We start from the raw sequence: 25,647 nt of genomic DNA on the forward strand, positions 1-25,647 counted from the left end.
TAATAATTAGAAAACCCTTGTTTTGTTCTTTTTGTCTTCCTTAATTATTCAGAATTCAGAGAGGGCAAGGTTTTTCCAAGCTAAATAATGTATCGAAATTTTTTTATCTTTACACGAGAATTGTGATTTTATATTTAATATTTTTTTGAAAGAGATATCTACGGATAAATGTGTGGGGTGTAACATGTTACTAGATCTTGATCCGCGCTTTGAAAGCGCAGAATATTTTACGATGAAAAATTTCACTAATAACTTAACAAATATTTTGTTAACTTTTAAAGAGTGTGTATTTAAAATATTTTTGTATTTAAATTAGTGTTTTTAAATTCAACCCGATTGTGATTATACCGGTTAATCCGGAGATCTAACAATTCAATTTAATTTTTTAAAATATTCATATTAAAAAGTCACTAAAACCTGAGACTAACCGATTGAACTGATGGATGATCGATATGTAATCTAATTTGATTGAAATTATAATAGTTTCATAATTTGTAATCTTATAATCCAAATTTTAAAATTCATTATTTTGTAGTTTCTGAAATTATAACGTTTTTCTACAAAATTTTAAAGAGAAAATGATGGATATAAAATAACTAAGATTAATTATTGTATTGTTTGGAAACATTGATAGTAGTATATAAAATATATTGTTTGGAAACATTGATAGTAGTATAAAGAAATAAGTATATTGTTTGGAAACATGAATAGTAGTATAAGAAAGGAGCATTAGTAATTTAATGTAGGTTTAATTATAAAGTATAAAGGTGTATTTAATTTAAAAATTTACAAAATAAATGTTAGGTTCAATAGAATGTTTCTGTTTTAATAAGATAGATTTATTTGGATAGGAACAAAGAAATACTAATAATTTTTTTTGTCGAAACTATCAACAAAATCAAATAAAAAAATCGAATCTATATGATTTGTTATACAATTTTGTAAAAGAAGAATTCACTGAAAATCTTGATTTAAAATACAGTAATACGTTTTACGTAAATGATGAGTTTTTTTTATATCTGAAATGCAATATATAATTGGAATGCTGTTTCTTTTCACATTTTATTTTCTTTTTATCCCGAAGAACTTTTTTCTAATTTTTCTTTATAGTTTCTAGATGTGTAATGTTTTTTTTATTTTGAGCAACTTCTAAATGTGTAATGTATAAATGAAAAATAAATTAAAATAGATAGATATCTACACTGATTTTACATCTCTATAAATATATGAGTCCAATCGAAAACGTATAAATTATATGCTATAGATAGAATGAAATCTCACAATATATGATTTTAAGAAGATTAGTTGCTATCTTTTTTTCCTTGAACAACAAAGATTAGTTTCTATCTAATCTACATCAAATAAAAATTGACGAAAAAGTAACAAACCTTCGTGAATTTTAATATGATTCGCAATTTTTAAAGTGTAGAAAATAATAACAAAAGAAAAGAAAAGAAAAGAAAAGAAAACAGAGCCAAAAAGAAAGAGAAAACCATTAAAGGCTATTCATCATCGAAACCAACAACAATAACAACAAGAACAAGACAGGACACAACTATCTCTTCCTCCTCTTTTATTAATTTCGTGTCTTGGTAATCCGCGTCTCTTCTCCTTCCTTCCCCTTCTTATTATTCAATCTATTATTCCTTGTGAATCTGAAGCCAAGCTCCACCGCCACCGCCACCGCCACCTCCCACGCCTGAAAAATTAGGTTTGTATTCTTCGTTCATGGTGGTGGATTAATCTAAATCTCAACAAGACATCTTTGAATGACGAATCTAGCCCTAGTATCTTTAGAATCGTTAATCTCCGTTGATCTTTGTTTAGTTCAGCTTCAGTTTGGGGTATTATTTGATTTCCACGACTTATTTGATTTCAAAATTCAAACTTAATGCTAATTTTTTTTTTGAGTTTTTTGTTTTGTTTTGTTTTGTTACCCTCCACGTTGGAGATCTCTTATCCGTTGTTGTTATTAGGTTTAAAACAATACATCGTTCTTGTACTTGGTTTGATTCGGAAGCTCCTCGTCGTTTGTCTAATTGGGTTTTGATAAGATGTGGTTGTTACTGTAACACCTGTTAGGATATAATAGTAAATTTGCAAAATCTTTTTAGCCCTCTGATTTGTTCATAGCGTGAGGCATGTTGTCTGACTTGTGAGTTCCAAACGAAGTGGGTTGCTAAGTTTTACAAGGTTGAAACGACACCGTATAAGACTTGATTTTCAGTGATAAAAGTACTGTTTTAAGAGATTTGGTTGATCCTTTTTCTTTCCAGATATAAAGAAAGAAACTTGATCAAGTGAACCAATTAGTATCTTACCTCCTCTTAACCTACTTGTCCTCAACTTTTTAACAACATGTTACCTCCTTCTCATGTATATAAGCTTTTACATTGGCCATTATTTTTCCTGCAGGAGAGCAAAAAAAAAAATTAAAGGAGAAAGTTCACCACAAGAGGGGACAAGTGCCATTATACTTGATTTGCTAATAGGCAATAGAGAAAGTTTTGGACTCTCTCCATGGCTCCTGGTGGAAGTACTTACAAAGAAGCCTTGGAGACTAACTCGAAAGGCTTTGATTACGAGGTTAAGATGGCTAAAACAGAGGCTAATAACAACAAACCAGCCAAAGCAACTAGTGCCTCCTTTGGCAAATACGCAATCCACAATAGCAATGGTGTCTACGAGCTACTCGAATGTCTCGTTTGCACAAATCTAATGTATCCTCCGATTCATCAGGTGTCTGCCCACTCTTCATTCTTTCTTTCTCCTATAACTCACTTTACCTTTTTGTCCTCTGATTCAGTGTATGTTTAATTTCACGTAGTGTCCCAACGGCCACACGTTGTGTTCAAGCTGCAAACAAAAAGTGCAGAACACGTGCCCCACGTGCCGCTACGAGCTCGGCAACATAAGATGCCTGGCTCTCGAGAAGGTTGCCGAGTCATTAGAGGTTTCGTGCCAAAACCTAGGGTGTCACGACATTTTCCCGTACTACAGCAAGCTCAAGCACGAGCAGCACTGCAGGTTTCGATCTTACAACTGTCCTTACGCTGGCGCCGAGTGCTCGGTGACCGGAGACATTCCTACCCTCGTCGACCATCTCAAAGATGATCATAAAGTCGATATGCATAGCGGTTGCACTTTCAACCACCGTTACGTCAAGTCGAATCCTCAAGACGTTGAGAATGCCACGTGGATGCTCACGGTAATGCATCTTTTATCTTATATCTAACATATGAGAGAGAGAGAGAGAGACTACTTGAATTGAATTGAATCGAATCTCTCTTTGTTGTTTAGGTGTTCAACTGTTTTGGAAGACAGTTCTGTTTACACTTTGAGGCGTTTCAGCTGGGGACGGCACCGGTGTACATGGCGTTTCTAAGGTTCATGGGAGACGAGAACGAGGCTAAGAAGTTTAGTTACAGCTTGGAAGTTGGAGCTCACGGCCGTAAGCTGACGTGGCAAGGGATTCCGAGAAGCATCAGAGACGGTCACAGGAAGGTCCGTGATAGTCAGGACGGACTCATCATCCCTAGAAACATGGCTTTGTACTTTTCTGGCAGTGACAAAGAAGAGCTCAAGTTGAGAGTCACTGGACGGATCTGGAGAGAGGAGTAAGTAGATGACGACAATGATTGATGGTGATGTTTCTCATGAGGCCAAAGTGAAGAAAAAAAATCATAAGGCTCTGTAATGATGATTTTGAATTGGAACTGAAACGGATGATGAGATGTACATAGCTGGTCTTGAGAGCTATGAAACTCTTTTGTCTTGTAATTTTCCTGATTTGTTGGAAAAATAAAGACAGTTTTCTGTTTTTTTTTTTTTTTTTTTTGGTTCTGTTCTTGTATCCAAAATTGAATTTTCATCATTTATTGGATCATACCATATAAACTCTTGGTCACTGAAAGATGATTTTATTATATAAGGAAATTTATCTATGAAGTGAGAGAGTTAATGGATACAAGAAAATAATGAAGGAAGAGGATGAATAAACACACAAAAAAACGACACAAAGATCTAATCATGCTAGATTCAAGAAATGTTACACTTACCAAAATGATTAATTATGAATTGAAACAGATGATATGTGAGAAGAACTTATAGAATTTTAAAACTATGAACAATGATTACAAAAGATAAGTTAGTAGTATGGTCCGAAGAGGACGTGCAAGACGTGAAGACCAACACTTCCTATGATTGGTTATATTAAATTAAAAAAAAGTAAAATTAAGCGAATGTGTGTTTTGTCTCCCGGCATTATCGCGGAACAGAGAAAACAGAGAGACTTGCAAGCAATTCCGAGAAACCCAAATAAGAAAAATCTATTTCTTTTTCTTTTTTATCAAGCTTCCAGGTTTCCAAGAAAACAAAACCAATAATCATAGAAAATCAAACGTTTTTTTTTTTGTTTATTCAAGCTTCCTAGAATCACATCCTTTGTGGTTTTCTGAAGTAATTCACTCATCACCATCATCATCTACGGTTAACTTGATGGCAGAATCGAGGTAACAATCACATTTTCTTCAATTTTCTTTTACCATTAACGATTCTTCAATGTTTTGACCCTCTCTCTCTTCCTTGTTATCACAATCTTGATATGATCTGAAATAATGTTGTGCATTTAAAAATATTACACAAATGAATCAAGATTCATAAACATAGGAAAGAGATGCACGTCATTAATGCGCATTTTCAGATGTTATTAACAGATAAAACAGGGATTAACAGAACACAAGGATAAGATCAAGAAAAACAGACACGTGTTGTCAAAAGATCTGAAAACATGTTCTGTTGCGGAGGTGCGGATGAAGAACCAGCCGGTCCACCGGCAAACCAGTATTCAGCCCCTCCTAACAAGGCTGGAAACCCTAACTTTGGCGGTGAGAAACCCTAATTTTTCTGATGGTAATGCCTCTCCTCTGTTTTGAGTTTCACCACAAGCTTTGTACGTTTCCTGAATAGGTGGAAATAGAGGGGAGCCGAGGAACACGAACGCACCGAGATCAGGAGGTCCTGCAAAGGTCTTACCCATAGAGATCCCTGCTGTTGCATTGGATGAGTTGAACAGAATGACGGGTAACTTCGGCAACAAGGCACTGATAGGTGAAGGTTCTTATGGACGTGTCTTCCAAGGCAAGTATAATGGAGACGATGTTGCTATCAAGAAGCTTGATGCCTCTTCTGAAGAACCTGACTCGGATTTCACCTCACAGGTACATATTAATATCACCAAAAACTGATGATCTTTCGGATCATTTCCGAGTAAATCCATCACTCATCTATCTTTTTGGCTTAGATCATGATGTTTTATTACCTAATTAGTAATTTCTGTTGATTAAAATGGCAAGTTATCGGTTGTGTCACGGCTCAAAAACGAACATTTTGTGGAGTTGATGGGGTACTGCTTGGAAGCAAATAATCGCATTCTCGTCTATGAGTTTGCAACCAAAGGTTCTTTACATGATGTGTTACACGGTACGTAAATTAAACTCTCAAGACTCATATTATTATGGTTAATGGTGTCAATGTGATGTATTGTATGGATCAAATCTTTAGGGAGAAAGGGCGTGCAAGGGGCTGAGCCAGGACCGGTGCTGAACTGGAACCAAAGGGTCAAGATCGCATATGGAGCAGCCAGGGGGCTTGAGTTTCTTCACGAGAAGGTCCAGCCATCAGTAGTCCACAGGGACGTAAGGTCGAGCAATGTCTTGTTGTTCGATGACTTTGTTGCCAAAATGGCTGATTTCAACTTGACCAATGCATCATCCGATTCTGCGGCTAGGCTTCATTCTACTCGAGTCTTGGGAACCTTCGGCTATCACGCTCCAGAGTACTGTACCATACACCCATTAATTCATCTTTTAATAAGAGAAATTATATTAAGTTAGATGTATTTCCAACTTAAAAACAATTGATGATAACTAGAGCCATCAATTTCTTTAATATATTTCTAAAAGATACTTTTCAATTTTGGACGTGGGATTTTGTCCATAATACTACATAGGGTTCTATATAACGTAATAGTATTTCTTGTTTTAGGTATGCTATGACGGGACAGATAACACAGAAGAGTGATGTGTATAGTTTTGGTGTTGTGCTTTTGGAGCTCTTGACGGGAAGAAAACCTGTTGATCATACCATGCCTAAAGGCCAACAAAGTCTTGTTACTTGGGTACGTACGTACACTTTAATAAAGTCTTTATATTAAACTCTTGACGGGAAGAAAACCTGTTGATCATACCATGCCTAGAGGTATATAAATATCGATCCTTTTTAATGATAAACTCTTTTACTTGTCTTTGCTTTTGTAGGCAACTCCGAGACTGAGTGAAGACAAAGTCAAACAATGCATAGATCCTAAGCTTAACAATGATTTCCCTCCCAAAGCAGTCGCCAAGGTCCGTTTTACATTTCCTTAATTAAATATTAATTAAGGTATTTTGATGATTGGGATGATGACTTATAGACGTTTACGTATGAAATAGCTATACGCAATCCTAGTTATCTAACACTATATAAAACTATTTGCATGTAGTTCATTTAGAGACTCCATAGAAACCAAATGCTATGTTTCATAACTAACTGACAGCAAATAATAAATTGATGTGTGGACCTGATTATTATAATAGACTAGTAGTTTCGGTTTCTTCGTATTTTCGGTGTTAAACTTCTAACATTTGTGTTAATTGTGAATCAAATATGTGGAGTATATGAATGCTATTAGAAACGTTTTTGTTCCTGGACTCATGTTGAATACCAAGGACATCAATTCAATATTGATAACTAATTAAGGATGCTTACTTTAGTTTGGTTTTGTAATGTTGATTATTCATTCTTTGGTGGTGGGACAGTTGGCAGCTGTGGCGGCCTTGTGTGTTCAGTACGAGGCAGACTTCCGACCCAACATGACAATCGTTGTCAAAGCACTTCAGCCTCTTCTTAACTCTAAACCAGCCGGTCCTGAATCTACTTCCTAAATAACAGATTTATCATTTCTCTTGTTTTTGTTGTTTTTATTATGTTTATGGCTATTTTTTCTTTTCCTTTCTCTGTCAGATAACTATGATTATTGGTTATAAGATGTAATCTATCGAATGTAACTTGTATTTTTCTATTGTTATAAAGCCCTCTTTCTTTCTTGGTCTCTATCTTTTCACTGATTGAAGGAGTCGATGCAAGAAACTAAATAGTAAATTAGTTGTCAGATACAAAATAAAGAAAAATGTTTGACCAATTAAAACATATGATTATGATGCCACAAACTTAATACTTTTGATATTGTGAGGTTTAGTCTTAGTGATCACGCCTAGATCTACTTGTATAAGTAGTAAAGTAAATGACACACACAAATTTAACGAGTTCCCGGCACTCATGTACAGTACATTTCGTGGGAGAATTCTTGCTTCCAAACTCCACTATGATCAAAAGAAGTTTACAACGTCTCGTCACTTATAACGTGTGACAGACTCTAAGGTTAACACAACACCTCTGTGTTCAACCTTTGTGAATACAATAGACTTAGAGAACCCTAGCTAGAACAATGAAGCTCTCTGTTGCTATATCTCTTTTGTATTCTATGTGTTGCTTGCCTCTCTCTATTTCGTGTTGTTGATGATCTATGATTGATGCAGGATATATACTTGACGTCTTCAGCATTATCCAGCTCGAGATCTTCGGTCTTGTTGTTATCTCCAACTCGTGGGCTTCATAGTGTGGAACGCGACGGGCCTTAGTATATTGTCTATGGGCCAAACCCAACAAATCTCCACCTGTTTGCCCAAGACCAATACTCCGTCGTCGTTTCATTTTCCTCGGGTGATGATCAATCACCGACGATCTTCCGATGAGCGACATGCATCCTCTCGCCGAGCACATCTCTCTTTGTCTCGGCGATCCTCGATTCTGATTTAAGGTTCAGCTCCACCTGAACCAACATCTTCAGCTCCATCGATTTTATGTCTCGGCTCCCCTTCTCTTTCCAATTTCAAATACGTTTCGAACCGTACCAGAAATGAATCATAGACTGAACCGAGTCTGTCATGATTCTCATGTCTCCCATCTTGATACCCCAACTCAAGTCTCTGTCGGATTCGAGTTCCAAGAACTCCACCTCTTCGGTTTGGCTTCCCAATTCCGATTGAATCTCGCGGTACTTAAGGTAACTCAGCTAGACTCTTCCTTGTCATAGCAGTAACTGTACTTTGGTTCGATTGATTTCAAACCTCACCTTAACACTGAAGTATATTGGTTTGATCTCAGATTGAAGTCAGCCGAGCCCCACATTTTCCTTTGCTTGCTCTTTGACGTTTCCAAAGTAAGTAGTACCTTCTTCTCATCGCTTTTAAGTAATTCTCCAACTTTCTAGAGATACTTCCTTGTCTGAAACCTCGTTACGGCTCCATGACTGTGTTTGTGTAGCTGCTGATCAAGTTCCTTCGTCAAACTGCTCCACCTGGAACGGGTGTGTGTTAGTGCGCCTTCCCCTTATCTCCCCAGGTAACCTCTTTTTCAAACACCTTGTGAACTCCCTTATTTAACTCACACTTATTCTGATTTTGTTTGTTGAATCTTTGCGAGATGAAACTGAGTGCACTGGGGTCACCTGGGTTCTTCTTTCTTCCTCTACACAACATTCAGAAGTCCGCAGCAGAGCTGGAACTTCGGACCAGGTACGGTCTTGGTTAGGAAATCTGCAGGATTTAGAGTAGTGTGTATCTTCTGTAAGATAACGTCGCCTGCTTCCACTAGGTCTCGTATAAAATGGAACTTAGTATCAATCTGTTTAGTTCTCTCATGATAGAATGGATTCTTTGCTAGGGCAATAGCACTTTGTGAGTCGCAGTGAATCGTTGCATTGTTTTGTTTGAAACCTAGTTCGTTGCATAGTCCCCTTAGCCATATGCTTTCCTTAGCCGCCTCATGTAGAGCCATATACTCTGCCTCTGTGGTTGAGAGGGCAACCACAGATTGAAGGCATGATTTCCATGAAACTGTGTTCCCTTCTATCTTGAACACATACCCTGTCACTGACCCTCGTCTGTCCCTGTCAGTGGCGTAATCTGAGTCTGAGAATCCTTCTATAATAAACTTAGAGTCCTTCTTGAATGTTAGGTTCAAACTCTGAGCTCCTTGTAGGTATTTCAATACCCATTTGACTGCCGCCCAGTGTTCTCTGCTTGGCTTGCTCATGAATCTGCTCACAAACCCTACTGCAAATCCCAAATCGGGTCTTGAGCCGACCATCGCATACATCAGACTCCCCACTGCGCTTGCGTAACGGATGTATTCCATGTATTGTTCTTCCTCTTTCCATTCCTTTTCTGTTAAACTTCTCAAACTGAACTGAGCAGACATATGTGTCATTACTGACTTAGCGCCTTGCATTCCGAAAGTCTTCAACACCTTCTGTATGTATTTTCCCTGAGATAAAATCAGTGTGCCTTTCTTCCTGTCTCTTATAATGTCCATGCCTAGGATCCTTGATGCCTTTCCTAGATCTTTCATTTCAAATTCCCCACTCAATCTATCTTTCAACTCCTGAATAGTCTTCTTGTTACCTGATGCGATCAGCATATCATCAACGTATAGTAGAAGATAGATTGCTTTAGACGTCTGAGCATCTCTGAAGTACACACACGGGTCTCTGTTGCATCTTTCAAACAGTTGATCTCTCATAAACCCATCAAATCGCTGATTCCATCTTCTAGGTGACTGCTTGATTCCATATAGGGATTTCCTTAGCAAGCATACTTTATTCTCATCTCCTGGTTTGATGAAACCTTCTGGATGTGTCATTAGGATTCTTTCTTCTAAAGTTCCGTGTAGAAAAGTTGTCTTTACGTCCATCTGCTCTAGCTCAAAGTCTAAGTTCAAAACCACTGATAGCATAAATCTGATCGACACATGTTTCACTACTGGGGAGAAGATTTCGTTGTAGTCTATTCCCTCCGTTTGGGAATAACCCTTTGCAACCAGTCGGCCCTTGTATCTTTCATCTTCAACTCCTAGAATGCCTGGTTTCAATTTGAAGAGCCACTTGCATCCGATTAACTTAGCCTTTTCTGGTTTCTCTATTAAGTCCCATGTACGATTTTTCTTATGCGATTCCATCTCCTCTTCTGCAGCAGTCTTCCATCGGTTTCTCTGCTTGCTTTTCATGGCTTCAGCAAAAGACTTTGGTTCCTCGATTTCAAGGTCCTCCACCGTGTTTAGTGCGTATGCTACAAAGTTACCGTCTTCATAGCGTGATCGAGGTCTCGTGTTCTTGCGTCTTTCTCGATCCCTTGCAAGTACATAGTCATCCAATGAATCCTCTTTATCACTGTTTTCTGTTTCTGGCTCCACCTCGAACTCTGTTTCCTTTTCTGTGCTTTCTGACCTTTCTGAGATGTCTGAGCTTTGTTTTTCTTCACTATTGTCATCTAAATCAGAGTTCCTTGGAGTAGGACCTCGTATTAGGTTGTCGCTAAAGCTTACCTTACGCTTCTTTTTCTCCTTTAGAGCCATTGTTTCTTTCTCTTGCGTTCGCTCAGTCTTGCCTTTCTGTGCACACGTGTCTTTATATATCTCATCCTCGTTGAACACCACGTTTCTGCTGGTGCGATGTCTCCTTTCATCTGAGATCCACACCCTGTAGCCTTTTGTTCCGAATGGATATCCCATGAAAATTCCTTTTAGAGCTCTAGGTTCTGTTTTTCCTTCTCTTACGTGAACGAACGCTGAACTCCCGAACCTTCTTCGGTGCTTAAGATCTTGTTTGGACCCTGACCAGACCTGTTCTGGTAGCTTGAACTTTAAGGCAGTACTAGGAGACCTGTTGATTAGATACACAGCAGTTGACGCTGCCTCTGCCCAGAAACTCTGATCTAACCCTGTCTCTGCTAACATGCATCTCACCTTGTCCATGATAGTTCTATTCATTCTTTCGGCGACCCCGTTCTGCTGTGGGGGTGTAGGTGCATGTTCTATGCCTCTTGATTCCTTCTTTCTTGCAGTAGCCATCAAATTCTCTGTTACATAGTTCTAATCCATTATCTGTCCTTAAGCATTTCACCTTCTTCTCTGTTTGAGTTTCCACTGCTACTTTCCATTCCTTGAAGGCTGAGAATGCTTCATCTTTAGACTTTAGGAAGTAGATCCATACCTTTCTAGAGTAGTCGTCTATGAAAGTTATGAAGTATTTGCAATCGGCCAGACTGTTTGGTGATGAAGGTGATCCCCAAAGATCTGAGTGCACGTAGTCTAGTACCCCTTTCGTAACGTGCTTTGCTGCCTTGAAACTCTGTTTGTGTGATTTACCCATCACACATTCTTCACAGAACTTGAATGTTCCTACTTCCTTCTCTGGGATGTAGCCTTCTTTGACTAGCACATCATACTCTTTAAACTCATATGCCCCAGTCTAGAGTGCCATATCTTTGTCATGTCGACAGCTTCTCGTGATATGTTAGCTTCTCCCTTCAACACTGTTCCTTGGAGATAGTACAACCCTTGATTGTATCTTCCTGAGATCACCTTCTCATTCCCTTTAAAAAAACTGTACTGTTAGGTCTTTGCCCTCATATCTGCACCCCGACTTTTCAAGCATGCCATACGAAATCAAGTTTCTACTCATGTCTGGCATGTATCTCACTTCTGTGAGGATCACTGTTGAACCGTATGGATTTTGGATTCTGATTTTTCCAATGCCTTTGATGTCACAGTGTATGTTGTTGGCCATGAGTACCTTCCCACCTTTGAATTCCTCTAGATAAAACATGTAGCTTCGGTCCGGTGTTATGTGAAACGAGCAACCTGAGTCCATGACCCATTCTTCCTGAGTGTCCTTGGTGCTTATAGTCAATACCAACGGTTGCTTAGGTCCTTCTGCTAAGTTTGCTGTATTTTCCTGTTTGTTAGATCTCCTGTCTGGGCAGTCCTTTTTCCAGTGATCTTCCTTGCCACAAACGAAGCATCCTTTGTTAGTTTTGCTGTTTCTGGGTCGAGATTTTGATCGTCCAAACTTACTTCTTGATCTCCACTTCCACGGCTTACCACTGCCTTTTCTTGAATCTGATCTTCCTCGTTCTACATACAGCCCTTCTCCATCTGATTTTGAAAGCTTGCCGCTTTCTCTTAACTCTCTTTCTTTGGATCTTGCAGCACCTGTTACTTCGCTTAGACTTAGCGAGTCCCTTCCATATTTCAGAGTTTCTTTCAGTTGATCATACTTATTAGGCAAAGAGCTTAGTAGTAAAATAGCTTGTACTTCCTCTGTAACTTCAACTTGTAGATTATTCAGGTCTGCAGCAAGTTTTAAGAAGTCATCCACGTTCTCATCAATACTCTTAGAGTCTTTCATCTTGAACGTGTAGAATCTCAGCTGTAGATAGATCCTGTTTGGTAGTGACGTCTCTGTGTAGAGCTTGTTCAGTGTTGACCACATATCTGCTGCAGTCTCACAGTTCTGGATCTTGCGTAAGACTTGGTTTCCAACGTTTAGGACTATAAGATCCTTAGCTTTCTCAGATTTTTCAAACTTTTCTGGATCAATGGTGGCAGCACTGTCTTCGGGTTCCTCTTTACCCTTCTGATGATCCTTCTCTGCTGACGCAGGCTCGTCCTTTGGAGTAGATTTCTCCTTGAGAAGCTTGTTATCAGTTAGTACCTCCTTTAGTCCTAGCACACCAAAGTGCGCAAGCATCCTGATTTTCCATAGTGAAAAATCACCGGTTCCCTCGAACCTGTCAATCTCGATCCTAGATTTTCTCATAGCTTTCTTCCTCTTTGTGATCACCTTTCGCTCTCCCGGAGCTCTGATACCACTTTGTGAGGTTTAGTCTTAGTGATCACGCCTAGATCTACTTGTATAAGTAGTAAAGTAAATGACACACACAAGTTTAACGAGTTCCCGACACTCAGGCACAATAAATCTCGTGGGAGAACTCTTGCTCCCAAACTCCACTATGATCAAAAGAAGTTTACAACGTCTCGTCACTTATAACGTGTGACAGACTCTAAGGTTAACACAACACCTCTGTGTTTAACCTTTGTGAATACAATAGACTTAGAGAACCCTAACTAGAACAATGAAGCTCTCTGTTGCTATATCTCTTTTGTATTCTATGTGTTGCTTGCCTCTCTCTATTTCGTGTTGTTGATGATCTCTGATTGATGCAGGATATATACTTGACGTCTACAACATTATCCAGCTCGAGATCTTCGGTCTTGTTGTTATCTCCAACTCGTGGGCTTCATAGTGTGGAACGCGACGGGCCTTAGTATATTGTCTATGGGCCAAACCCAACAGATATTTTGTTCAATATCTCTCAACTTTTAGACTAGTTTCCCTTAAGGTCATGTGTCAGTATGGAATGAGATATATAAGTTTTTCATCATATAGAAACGATTAAAAAAAAACAGAGTTAGTTTATAAAATGTGCAACTTAGCAATCTTACATACCATCATATACAAAAAAAAAACATGAATAAAACAAAGTGAGGATTGCAACATTATGACGACACAAAATTAAAAAAAAGAAACAAAAAAACATAATGACGACACCCGCACATGAACCACAAAATCCATTACCGTCTGAAACAACACTATTACCACAAATGTAAATAACATATCCACATTATTACCGTATTTTAATGTTTTCTAAATAACTTCGTGACAACCCGGCTCCCCCTCTGTTATACACCCAGCAACTCTCTGTCTCTCATATATATACTAAAGCTGCGAATCTCATCATCATCGTCGTCATCTATCCCGAAGAACTCTGTTTAGCATCTCTTTCCAATCCACTTTAATTCAATTCCCTCTACATACTAGTGTAGAAAAGATGCCGTGTTTAGCACACAGGAATGAGCATTACTCTTCTGGGTTTTGGTCCAAGGACGTTGATGGCGTCAGCTACAATCAACTTCACAAGGTATATCACATCTCTAGTTTCTTACTACCTTTGAGCTTTTTTTCTCAATAAATGTTTAGGTGCTTCTGGTGAGTGGTTGTTTGCTTGATATAATCTGAATATGTGATGATAATGATATTAAGTCTAATTCAGTTTGTTTTGAACTCTTTATTCAGTTTTGGTGCGAGTTGTCTCGGGAAGGTAGACAGGAGCTTCTCAGGATTGATAGGCAGGCTGTTCTTGAGCAAGCTCGTAAGAACATGTGTTGTTCTAAATGCATTGGCCTGCTGCTTGAAGACTTCTTGCAGATTGTTTCAAGCGGGAAGCAGTCCTTGAAACATAAAGGAGATCTTCCATGCAACAGATCAGGAGCTTTAAGAGATCAGAGTAAGGTTGCTAGTCACAGATGTAGCGGTGAGTTGCAAGACCCCGGTGTTCATCTATGGGGAGGTCTCACCGCAACACGCGATGGATTACTCACAGTTCTTGACTGCTATTTGTATGCAAAATCTTTCAAAGGGCTTCAGAACGTAAGTTTCATCCAAGGTTTCCTTATTATATGTTGGGTATGTACAGTTTATTTATTGGCTTTAATTAGCAGGTGTTTGAAAGTGGCAGAGCTCGCGAGAGGGAACGTGAGTTGCTCTATCCTCATGCTTGTGGAAGAAGTCAAGGGATGATTGGTTATGGTAAAAGCCATGGAACAACAAGAGAAACATGTGCTTTACATACCACAAGGCTCTCTTGTGATACATTAGTAGCATTTTTGTCTGCGCTTGAAGAGGAAAGTAGACAATCACTTTTGAGGATGAAAGAAGAGGATTTCATTGAAAGACTAACCAACAGGTCTTCTGTTATCTACTGATTCTATTTTCTCAGATTTTCATTGAATAAAATGTTTATTGGTATAGTATATTTTGACTTTTGAATAAAAATGTTTACTGCTTAGTTCTTATTTATCTCTTTTTTTTTGTTATATGGGTCTTGTGACGTTTTCCTTTCCTCAGTGTACATACTCACATGCTGGTGTTTTAAACTATAGATTCAAATGCAAGAAGTTTTGTAAAGACTGCAGAAGAAATGTTATTAGGGAGTTTAAAGAGCTTAAGGAACTTAAACGAATGCAGAGAGAACCACAATGTACCGACTGGTTTTGTGTTGCCGACACAGCCATTCAGTATGAGGTCTTTTATCTTTCTTAACATGTTACCAATAATACATAGCAAGGTAGAATGAGTAAGTGTAATAATTGCTATTTATTTTCTCAGGTGGGCATTGATTACGTCAGAGCAGATTGGAGTCAATATTTTAGAGAGAATGATGGATATCAGTACATCGAGTGGGCTATTGGAACTGAAGAATGGGAAACCGATATCCTCAAGTACCAATATGTAGGCAATGATGGGAGCGGGCAAGTCAATGGCCTAGACCTTCGTGGATTACGCCAATGCTACATCACTGTCAGGGCTTTTAAAGACAATGGCCGCAGCTCTGAGATATCAGTCAAAGCCCATGCATTGAGAGGCCTAAAACAACAATGCGTTCACTCATGGTTTGTGGCTGGAGATGGGTTCTTTTCGGTTAAAAGAGGGGACTGTATAAGAGTGCTTTTTGAGCATGCTGAAGATGTGGAGGAACAAGAGGTAAAGCCTTGAAAAAAATGTAATTACAATTTGGTAGATATGATGATGTTTTCTTGTTAAAACATTGTCATTTTGTTAGGATGAAGTCCTGGTTGATAAAGATGGGAATGAGGTTGGTGGTGAGTGCTTGCGTCCACAGAAGCATGCTAAGACTCCAGAACTAGCTCGAGAGTTTCTTTTAGATGCTGCAGCTGTTATTTTTAGGGAGCAGGTTTGTTGTTATTTTTAACATTCATTCCATTGATTGTTACTTTAGTATGTGTATTCATGTCTATCTGTTTCATATATAATGGTTTAGGTTGAAAAGGCATATAGGGAGAGTAGAGCCCGTGAAAATGCACACAGTATATTTGTATGCCTTTCAACTAAGCTATTAGAGCAACGTGTTCACATTGCCTGCAAGGAGATTGTCACCTTGGAGAATCAGGTTTGTTTGCTATCTTGATTCTTTTTCTTCTTTTGTCAGTCTACACAAGACGTTTAACACTTACTTTATTGTCTTTAACGATTGCAGAAAAGACTTGTCGAGGAAGAAGAGAAAGAAAAGCTTGAAGAAGAGGAGCGAAAAGGAAGGAAAAGAACAAAGGAAAGGGAGAAAAAAAATCGCAGGAAGGAGAGGTTGAAGGAAAAAGAGCAGAAGAAGAATCCAAAGTTTAGTGATAAAGTAGTTTTGTCAAGGGAAGAAGCAGGGTTCCTGGATCTTGATGAGGAAATGAACAGTAGTGTAAGCTGCGAGGAGGAGGCAGCAACTGAAACTGGAGATGTAGATCTGTCTCCACCTGAGGATCAAGGTGGAGATTGTTTGGATGGTTGGAAACGGGTGAGTTACAACAAAGGAAGTAGGCAAGAAGTTACAACCCACTATTGTGAAGAAGATGGAAAGGGGTGCTTTACAACAAAGGAAGTAGGCAAGAAGATGGAGGAAGTTGGCATAAGAGAGAAGAAGAATGATGACATGTACTCCAAAGATCCTATGATGATGAGTAGAACCTCAAGTTCAGATAACTGCTCTTCATGTCTTAGTGAAGGAGATAGCAACGAATCCCCCTCTATGTCTGATTCTGATGATGTCAGTCAGCACTCTGAAGGAAGAGAGGATCTAGTGTCTACTGAAAACTATATGCCTGACTGTCACCAGAAGATGACAGAGAAGAATATTGATGAAAGAGACCTTTTAAGAATTAAGAATATGTCTAATCTTCCAGCTGATAATATGGTACCCAGTGTTGATACTGGTTCCTCCTACCTGTCCCAGCCACAAACCATGATGTTTCCCCAAAGGCCTCCAGTCTTCCAGGCTCCTGGTTACTACCATCAAGCTCCTGTCTCTTGGTCTGCAGCTCCAGCCAAAGGACTAATGCCATTCCCTCCTCATCCGAACCCCATTGAACCTCTTGGATATGGGACCCCATTGAACCATTCAGCAACCCCTTTCTTCAACTCCAAGACAGCTCCACTTTTTCATCCGTACCAAGCTCAGACTCTTGAGCCATTGGAACACAGTTATCTGAAGGAAGCAGCAGATGAAAGGAAAGACATGGAAACTCCAAGCAGTAGAGGTCCCCAAACTGATAGTGACAAAAACTTCTCCTTGTTCCACTTTGGTGGTCCGGTTGCTCTGTCTACAGGAAGTAAGTCAGGAAATCATGTTTTTGGTGATCTCACCGGCAATTGCAAGAATAAGAAAGAAGAGAGGAGAGTAGGTGAAGAGTACAACTTGTTTGCAAAAAATAACAGTTTGAGGTTTTATATCTTCTAAAATGTTTTATCATACAATCTCTTGGGACTTGCTTATTGTGATTCATTACTCAGTAAAATCTTTGTTTGGTTGTTTTATTTCATTTAGAGATATCTCTGCAAGAGTGTTTTATAGTCTTTTTCTTATCAAAGGTTCTGAATAATTATCCCACATTGTTGGGTTGAATCACCTTAACACAACATGACCAAAATAATTTCTCAGTACAGACAGAAGATGATCTATAGTTTTCTCTGAGTCATAATATGTTGTTTGGAGAACTTTAGAACAAGAAGGTTAAGCCCTTTAGAACTTTAGATTCTTTGGTTGCAAAGAGACAAGACGCAAATACATAAAAAGTGACTTTGATCCGCTGGATGATCAGTACATACTTTTATGGTTTGATCGTTGTCTGGATCTGTTGAAAACATTATAAACTTCATTTCTCAAAACAAAAATCATTGAAAATACGCACTAAATAATTTTTTTTTGTCACAAAGTAACTTTTAAAAATCAAAATAACCAAAATAAATTTTATTAAATAAGCTAAAGAATATTTATAAATATTTAATATAAAATAGAGAAATACTTAAAGATAGCATTTATTTTTTTTAATTTTTTTTAATGAAATCTATTTTAGTTACTTTCTTCCTTATATGCTAATTTTGATTATAAAATTATTTATGTTTTTAGAGATTTACTTTATCTATATATATCAATTCTAAATAGATATCTTTATTTTAAACATTTTATAATATTCATTACTTATTTTATTTTTAATAGATATTTAGTACTAATAATTGTTTGATCTGAAAAGTTATAGATATTGGAATCTTTAAGATCGAATAAAAAATCAAATTTAAATCTTTTCAATTCACTTCAATTGATTTAATATATTACTCCTTCCATTTTATGTTAAATGTTGTTTTGTCTTTCAAAATTTATTTTATTATAAATACTTTTTTACATTTTCAATGCAAATTTTAATTAATAAAAAAAATGGATTAAATAGAAAATTTAACATTTTTAGAAAAAAAAAACGGAGAGAGTACTTATGCATTGTCTTTGGGCTGAAATAAGAAAGCCCAAAAGGCCCATAAATGAATAATTTGAGTAGATTCAGTTAGCGACGTAGCGACGGCGGAAACATTATCAGAGAGGAAACAAGAGCAGGTGATCGGCGATTGAGAGAGTGAGGGGGAGATGGGAACTAGACAAGTATATGAAGAGAAGCTGAGACGTGCGAATCTTGAGTATGATCCGACCATGAACCCTGGTCTTGGTTCCGCTCGCTGTCCTCGTTGCCTTTCTCTCTTAACCCCTAATCAAGTAAAGCCTTCCAACTAGTCTTTTCCTCTCAGTATCCTTTTGTGTTTTTAGGATTGTCTTAAAAATCAGTTTCATTTTGGAAAAATTCCATCAGGAGAAAGGAGAGTGGACCATAACTCCAGTTCTGCACGATGCTGCTGCTGTGGTCAGTTTAACATTTTACTAATCTCATACATACATTTACATCTGAAGAATTGTGTTCTATCTCTGTTTCAATCTCGTGATCTGTGTTAAGTTTAGATTTTTTTTCTATGAAATTTGTATTCTTTACTGAGAGAATATAGGCACAAATCAGCTTACTTTAGATGCAAATGAGAATCTGCATTCTAGATTAGGTGCTTAGACTGTGCTGGGTAATGTAAAAGTTTCAACCTTTTTATTCGTTGACTTCTGATGATGGCTTTTTTTTACTCTAGGTTATTGTTAATTTGATGTATTGCAGTGCTTGATTAGTATTGTCTTTAAGCTTTATTCAATTGAAATTGTTGTTCTTAGCTCATATATCTTTAACCCACTGATTTGTAATTCAAAGTGTAGGTTTTTGAGGTTTTATTTAGAATGTTTTCGGTTGGGACTACCATAACATGTTGTAGTACATAAGCAGCTGCTAGTTGTTCTGGACTCCTTATTTTGGATAATTGAGTTTGTATAGAAATCAGCTGAATTTAGATGCAATTATGTTGGGAATGAGATTCTTCAATCTAGCTTAGATGATTAAACTCTACTGGGTCATGTAAAAGTTTCAACCTTTTATTCGTTGCCTTCTGAAGATGACTATTTCAGGTTATTGTTGGTTTGGTCTATGGAATTGTCTGATTAGTATTGTGTTTAGGCTTCTTCACTTGAACTTATTGGTGCAGAGCATCATAGTAGTCTCTAACTATCTTTATTTCACTGATTTGTGACTCAAAGTGTAGTTTTTTTTATGGTTCCTTTAGTATGTTTTCGGTTAGGACTACTACCATGACATGTAGTGGATTGCATAGAAGTTACATTTATCTGATTGTTCATGTAGAACGTGTACTACTCTGTTTCTAACTAGGTATCTCATGTGCTATAGGCTGGTTCTGGTATTGGTGGCCTGCTTAGTGCCGTCAATGCTTTCAACACAGGTATAGTATCATTCTCTTGTGGTTAGTTACTTAAAAAGTTTCTACAATAGATCTTATCTCTTTTGTCTTTTCAGGGATCCCCTATCTTCAAAATCGGTTTCCCGGGTCAAAGCGTCTCTCTTTCCTTGTTGGGGTATGCTTCTTATCTCTTTCCCTTGTCTTCTAGTTCTGGAAGTGTGCCTCCTGTTTCACGGCCTCAATACCTCATTGCTTCTCACTTGTTGCTTTTGCTTATAGGTTCCATTGCTACTAGGGTATTCAGGTTTAGGAGCTGCCTTTGGAGGTAACATGATCTTCCTTGGCTCACTTGCTTCTCTTGTTCCTAAATATTTATTATAGTAGTGTCTGTTTTCTTTCAAGAAAGCACCTGAACCTTTTTGAACTTTTTTATAATATATGGTAGGATATGCACTTCCCAAGTTTGCTCAGCTGACAGTTACCTCGTATTATGCATCTTCAAGCGCTTCACATTATGTGATCTCTATGCTCACCCGCCGCATCGAAGACGCTCATCTCTCTCGAACTCGGAAAGAAGAGGTCAAATGAAGCCATATGTACATGAAAAACGTGATTCTATTGCGTTGCTCCTGTGTTAGTAGCTTATTTCAGAATTTCTCCTTCTATTTGTTCTGTGTTACCTTGTTCTATAGCTTATACCTCGGCCACATCTATAACGTTTATTCGACATTATTATATAAAAATATAAATGCATTTTTGTTATAAATATCTTCCTGGTTAATTTTGCAAGCAGTCATGTGACTACAAGAACCGTGTCTTCTCAGTGATTACCTACGAATCCAATTTCCCCATGAGTTTTGATATGTTTTGTCATGAATCCTGACATAACTCGGATGGTGTTGAATAGTAGTAGTTAAGTTTAAGAAATCAGAGTCTTAAGGACTAACTAACCTCATGGTCTATAGATAACTTTGGTTTCACCAAAAGAAGACCATCATTTTGGAAGCTTGTGTGAATCAAATTCTGAGTTTTATTTTGAAAGTTGTATAAGATGTCTACAGTTAGAACTATCATCTTCAAGTTGCAACTTTCCACTAGTCCTTTCACATATCTTAAAAAAGAGACAAGAGAGCAGGGAAAAGTGGTCCTGAGGTTTATATAATGTATGTGTAAGCTCTGCTTCACACGTCTTTATTATGTGCTTCTTTTATCATGTTTGTTCATCACATGCTCGCTTCTTCATTGCATTAACTTTAGTGGGGTCGTTGATGTTAACTCTTTGACACCACCATATCCTTAAATTTTTTCCACAACTTGATAAAACCATCACGTAATTCCCAGATGTACTGTGGTTCTCTGGTTTAGCCTCTGCAGCTTTTTTATCCAAATAACTGTTTCGACGACTGCATATATGTCTTTTTTACTTGTCTTTTTGTTCTCCCATAAGACTTGTCTGAAAAGGCTTGTGACAGGCTGAGATTGCACCGCTTGGTCATAGGTTATATCACAATAACCTGATTAAACTTTATGATTGGTGGGTATAAAGTTAGTTAATCACATTAATCTGATTAGACTTCGCAATAACGTTTGATGACATAATTAATCAGAGGAGACTACCAAGGACAAGCTTCTCTTTTGTTCAATTATATAGTTGTATCTACAAGAGTTCTTAACGGCATTTTTGCCTCAAAAATGTTACTGAAGTTATGCCAAAACTAGAAAAAGTCAAGCTTTTGAATTTTATTGGTCTATGCAAACATTATACCTAGGGCTGGCAAAAAAATCGGAACCCGAAAAATCGAACCGAACCCGATCCGAAAAAGTAGCACCGAACCCGAACCGAAATTGATTAAATATCCGAACGGGTTTAAATTTCGGTATTTAAAGAACCAAAAACGAACCCGATCCGAACCGAAATATTTTGGGTACCCGAATTTATCCGAAATAAATTTATATACTTAAATATATACATTATTTTTATATATAATGTATATTAAAAATATTAAAAATATATAAGATACCTTTAAGTTTTCCAAAATACTTGGAAAATATATGCAAATAGTCAAAAGTAAATGTTTAAAATAGCTAAAGTATACTGAAAATACCGAAATAGTTAAATATCTATTGATTTTTTATCCAAATATTCAAAGAAAACCAATTTATATGTTAAATTAAGGTATTTTGACATATATGTTATGAAAATTTATATGTAATATATTATCTTTCTTATAGATTTTGAAAATTTAAAGTATATAATGAATTTTGAAAATTTAAAAACATTTTAAATGGGTTATCCGAACCCGAACCGAACCCGCAAAGATCCGAACCGAACCCGAACCAAAATTTAGAAATATCCGAATGGAGCTGAAATCTTTGACCCCAAAAATCTGAAACCCGAATGGACTGAACCGAAACCCGAATGGGTACCCGAACGCCCAGCCCTAATTATACCTATTATACGGTGGTTGTCTTTAATGTATTAATTAGTGTAACACATGTTGGGTACGAGGATTGATATCATTGGTTTTTCTCATCATATATATATATAATATATATATATATATGTATATATATGTGATAATAACTTGTGATTATTGTGAATGCATAATGGGCTATTATCAAACTCTGCTCTCTGAAGGTAATTAGCAAGAAACATGGCCATGTGTTTCTGATGCTCTAACTATTTGTTTTTTTTTGTTTTCTACTCTCATGATGTATGTATGCATAGAGATAGAGATGAACAAGTAAATATATTGGTATACAACTTAGTTGATGATTCTCTTTGAATTGCCAAAAAAAGATTTGAAAAGAAGAAAGCTTTTGAGGAAATGCTTTAATATATAGCTTTAGGTTCTGCGTGTTGAGTGATAGATGTGGAAGCTCTCTTTGGCTAACTCTATATAACTTGTAACAATGGACCACTCTCACTTCTCAACTCTCCTTCTCTCTTCCAGCTTTTGTCTTGTCCATTGTCTCCACTGATCCCCACAGTCACCGAATCATCATCATTCATCATCACCACGAGCTTTCTTCTTTGCCTCTTCATTCGGTAAAAGACCATTAAATTAAACAGAGACTGTAGATGTTTTGACTTAAAGAGATTTCTGGGTTTTAATGGTTATAAAAGAAATACAATGTGGCTTAATTAATATGACATTGATCAAGACTAGAATTTTCTTGACTGCAATAATAGGGACAGTACGTACTTATGTATGACTTCCATGGTTCTTAGTTTAATGTTACCTCTTTATCTGAAAGTTATAGAAATCTTGAAGCCATAATAGAAACTAAGAAATGAACAGATAATATTTTTTTTATTTTAGTATCATTCACACAATAGGAAATGGATAAACATATTTTATAATCATATAAACTCATAATAAATAAGAAAAAGCCAAACGTTCAAGATCTACACATCCTGCCCGGTTCTCTTCAGAAAGAATGAACACTCTAAGAAGAATTGGTTGGCCAGGTTTAAATGATATACCAACACAAAGAAGTATCAAAGATGAAGATCGAGACTCAAATGATCTTTCACATTAGGTTTCATCAATTTGTAGGGCCAACTCGGTTCCCTACTCTCTTGGTCATGGGCCCTAAACGCTAAAGCTGGTGAAGCTGAGTAAACTCCATGAATAGCGTTTGTTGACGTGGAAGACGGTACACGCCAGAAACCTAAAGGACTTCCGTTGATCGTCGGTGGGGTAGAAGAAGAAGAAGAAGAAGAAGGAGGAAGAAGAGTGCCTGAGTAATATGATGGCATTTGTTGTAGTCCACCACCACCACCACCACCACCGTAGAATCTAGCTTCCGTCGTCCACGAGGGATAGTGACGGTGGTGATAGTTGTTGAGGAAGCCGTAGACGTGGTGAGGCTCAGGCTGATAATAATGATGGTGATCAAGGTATGGGGTCATGGAACCGCGTTTGGCGTGTTGGCGTTCTCGTTTGTGAGCGTTTTGGTGTCCACCTAGGGCTTGAGAAGTCGGGAATTTTCTGAAACAGTAGTGACACTCGAATCTCCTGTTACTGATGTTGTCCTTGTCCTTATTATCTTCCTTGACATTCTTCTCATGGTTGATCTTGGTTGTTGTAGTTTCACAAGGATCTGGAGAGAAGGCTTCTTGTCGAGGGTTATCTCTAACGAGCTCTTGGCCGAAGAGACGAATCATGGAGGTTTTATCTTTGGGAGGAGTACGGGTACGGTGGATGAACGGAAGCTGAGAAAAGGATTCAACATTGACGTTCATGAAGTTGTGAGTTTCTCTTTGTCCATTGGTTTCTTCCATGGGGGCAGAGAGAGAGAGAGAGAGAGAGGAAGTGAGTTTATGACAAATGAGGTTGACTGACAAGAGATGAGGATTCGTATTAATTTAAAGAGGTTCCAACATTCGTTTAATTAACTCGAGTAACTTAAGTAAAACCTAGATTTTAACATTTTAGTTTGAAGTTGGACGAATATAGTTTATACCATCAATTTTAGTAGTATTTAGGACACTATAAAAAAAATTATGAAGAATAAGAACAAAACAAATTATTTGAAGACAGGGTTTTATAAAAATTGAAACTGTTAAGATAAATAAGTCTTATCACATATATGAGATTTTTAAAATATAATTTGTAAAGGTGAACCTAACAAACAAACAAAAAAAGTATTTGAAAAATCATTTGCCCTTTCTTTGTGTTCTTAATTTATATTTGTACAGTTCTATCAAACCAAAAAATAATAATAATACAAATTTCAGTCACACCGACACCAAATATTTTTTATAATATGTATTTTTGTAGATTGTTAGTATTTCCATAGAAAGTAAAACATATGCTGCACAAATGTGTATCTTAGAGATTTTGTTATACTTGTAAAAGATGTGATTGATGTACATACGTGATTTTTTGGGTAAAATGTTAAGATCACAAGTGAGTTTTTTTTGTTTTGTTCATACATGAACGATAACCCTGAAGTTAAGGTTAACAAAAAACAAAGTAAGCTTCTACATACTAGACATTTAATACAGGGAAATGTATACAGTATTAATTTTTTTTTTAACATCTTACAGTATTAGTTAAGAAAAGAAATTCTTTGGTTCACTAGGAAACTATAGGTTCACCGACCAATAAAAATTAGTTATTTTATATCCAGATATTTTCAAAAAAGAAACAAAATATTTAAAATTTGTTTTCAAACAAAAAAATAAAAAATAGTAGTAGTTGTAAAAAATATATTTTTTAATATTGTTAAAATCGTTCATACTAAACCCTAAACTTTAAACATTTGGGTAAATCATGAATCATTGGATAAACTCTAAACCCTTTGAACATCTCTTTATCCAAGGGTTTATGATTTAGTGTTTAGTGTTTTGGGTTTATTGTTTAAAGTTTAGTATGAATGATTTTAACAATATTAATTTTTTCACAGCTACTACTATTTTTTATTTTTTAATTAAAAAACAAACTTTATTTTATTTTTAATATTGTTAAAACCGTTTATAGTTAACTCTAAACCCTAAATCCTAAACCCTAAACCATAAACAATAAACTCTTAGGTAAATCCTAAATTCTTGGGTAAAAAGATATTCCACGGGTTTAGAATTTATTCAAGGGTTCAGAGTTTATCCAAAAATTTAGGATTTAGTGTTTAGTATAAACCACTTTAATAATTTAAAAGAAAAATCTTTTTTGTTTGACAGATATCACTATTCTTTTTTATTTTTATTCTTTTATTTAAAAAATAAATTCTAAATATTTTCTTTTCTTTTTTGAAAAAATCTGTGGATGAAATAACTAATTCTCATTGGTTGGTGAATCTATAAATTCACCCATAAATTTCTCAATCAAGAATACACATGTATCTTGTGTACATTGGGTAGTGTATATATGTAGTATAATATCTTGTTATGATTGTATGATGAATATATACTTATATGTGATCTCAGAAGAAATGAAGATTTATATGTGATCCTAGATCTACTGCGT

The 25,647-nt window shown here is 36.7% G+C and overlaps 5 protein-coding genes across 6 annotated transcripts; 4 read left to right on the forward strand and 1 right to left on the reverse strand.

The window, feature by feature from the left end:
* The first annotated feature begins 1,438 nt into the window (after positions 1 to 1,438).
* Positions 1,439 to 3,821, forward strand: LOC108844202 (putative E3 ubiquitin-protein ligase SINAT1). The gene is made up of 4 exons (XM_018617424.2): positions 1,439 to 1,711; positions 2,416 to 2,739; positions 2,828 to 3,208; positions 3,301 to 3,821. Exons 2-4 carry the CDS (start codon positions 2,521 to 2,523, stop codon positions 3,619 to 3,621), a joined length of 921 nt encoding a protein of 306 aa, XP_018472926.2. The 5' UTR covers positions 1,439 to 1,711; positions 2,416 to 2,520; the 3' UTR covers positions 3,622 to 3,821.
* Positions 3,822 to 4,264: 443 nt separating this feature from the next.
* On the forward strand, positions 4,265 to 7,143 carry LOC108846195 (probable protein kinase At2g41970). 2 transcript variants are annotated; one of them, XM_018619418.2, is made up of 8 exons: positions 4,265 to 4,511; positions 4,703 to 4,886; positions 4,969 to 5,219; positions 5,355 to 5,481; positions 5,563 to 5,836; positions 6,046 to 6,178; positions 6,318 to 6,404; positions 6,858 to 7,143. In XM_018619418.2, exons 2-8 carry the CDS (start codon positions 4,790 to 4,792, stop codon positions 6,981 to 6,983), a joined length of 1,095 nt encoding a protein of 364 aa, XP_018474920.1. In that variant the 5' UTR covers positions 4,265 to 4,511; positions 4,703 to 4,789; the 3' UTR covers positions 6,984 to 7,143. The 2 variants fall into 2 exon arrangements, with proteins under 2 accessions (XP_018474920.1, XP_018474921.1); XM_018619419.2 differs by having other exon boundaries at positions 4,716 to 4,886.
* Positions 7,144 to 13,652: 6,509 nt separating this feature from the next.
* On the forward strand, positions 13,653 to 17,377 carry LOC108846286 (uncharacterized). Its single transcript, XM_018619508.2, has 8 exons — positions 13,653 to 13,919; positions 14,075 to 14,428; positions 14,500 to 14,744; positions 14,941 to 15,082; positions 15,167 to 15,541; positions 15,621 to 15,752; positions 15,840 to 15,968; positions 16,056 to 17,377. The coding sequence occupies exons 1-8, from the start codon at positions 13,830 to 13,832 to the stop codon at positions 17,298 to 17,300; spliced, it is 2,712 nt and encodes a 903-aa protein (XP_018475010.1). The 5' UTR covers positions 13,653 to 13,829; the 3' UTR covers positions 17,301 to 17,377.
* Positions 17,378 to 18,414: 1,037 nt separating this feature from the next.
* LOC108845892 (uncharacterized) lies at positions 18,415 to 20,441 on the forward strand. The gene is made up of 6 exons (XM_018619093.2): positions 18,415 to 18,605; positions 18,700 to 18,750; positions 19,666 to 19,717; positions 19,792 to 19,850; positions 19,955 to 20,000; positions 20,121 to 20,441. Exons 1-6 carry the CDS (start codon positions 18,480 to 18,482, stop codon positions 20,261 to 20,263), a joined length of 477 nt encoding a protein of 158 aa, XP_018474595.1. The 5' UTR covers positions 18,415 to 18,479; the 3' UTR covers positions 20,264 to 20,441.
* A 2,579-nt stretch (positions 20,442 to 23,020) lies between these two features.
* Positions 23,021 to 23,999, reverse strand: LOC108846323 (zinc finger protein 8). Its single transcript, XM_018619547.2, has one exon. It carries the CDS (start codon positions 23,961 to 23,963, stop codon positions 23,178 to 23,180), a length of 786 nt encoding a protein of 261 aa, XP_018475049.1. The 5' UTR covers positions 23,964 to 23,999; the 3' UTR covers positions 23,021 to 23,177.
* Positions 24,000 to 25,647: the final 1,648 nt, after the last annotated feature.

Source organism: Raphanus sativus, chromosome 3 (genome assembly GCF_000801105.2).
Source record: "Raphanus sativus cultivar WK10039 chromosome 3, ASM80110v3, whole genome shotgun sequence".
NCBI lineage: Eukaryota > Viridiplantae > Streptophyta > Magnoliopsida > Brassicales > Brassicaceae > Raphanus > Raphanus sativus.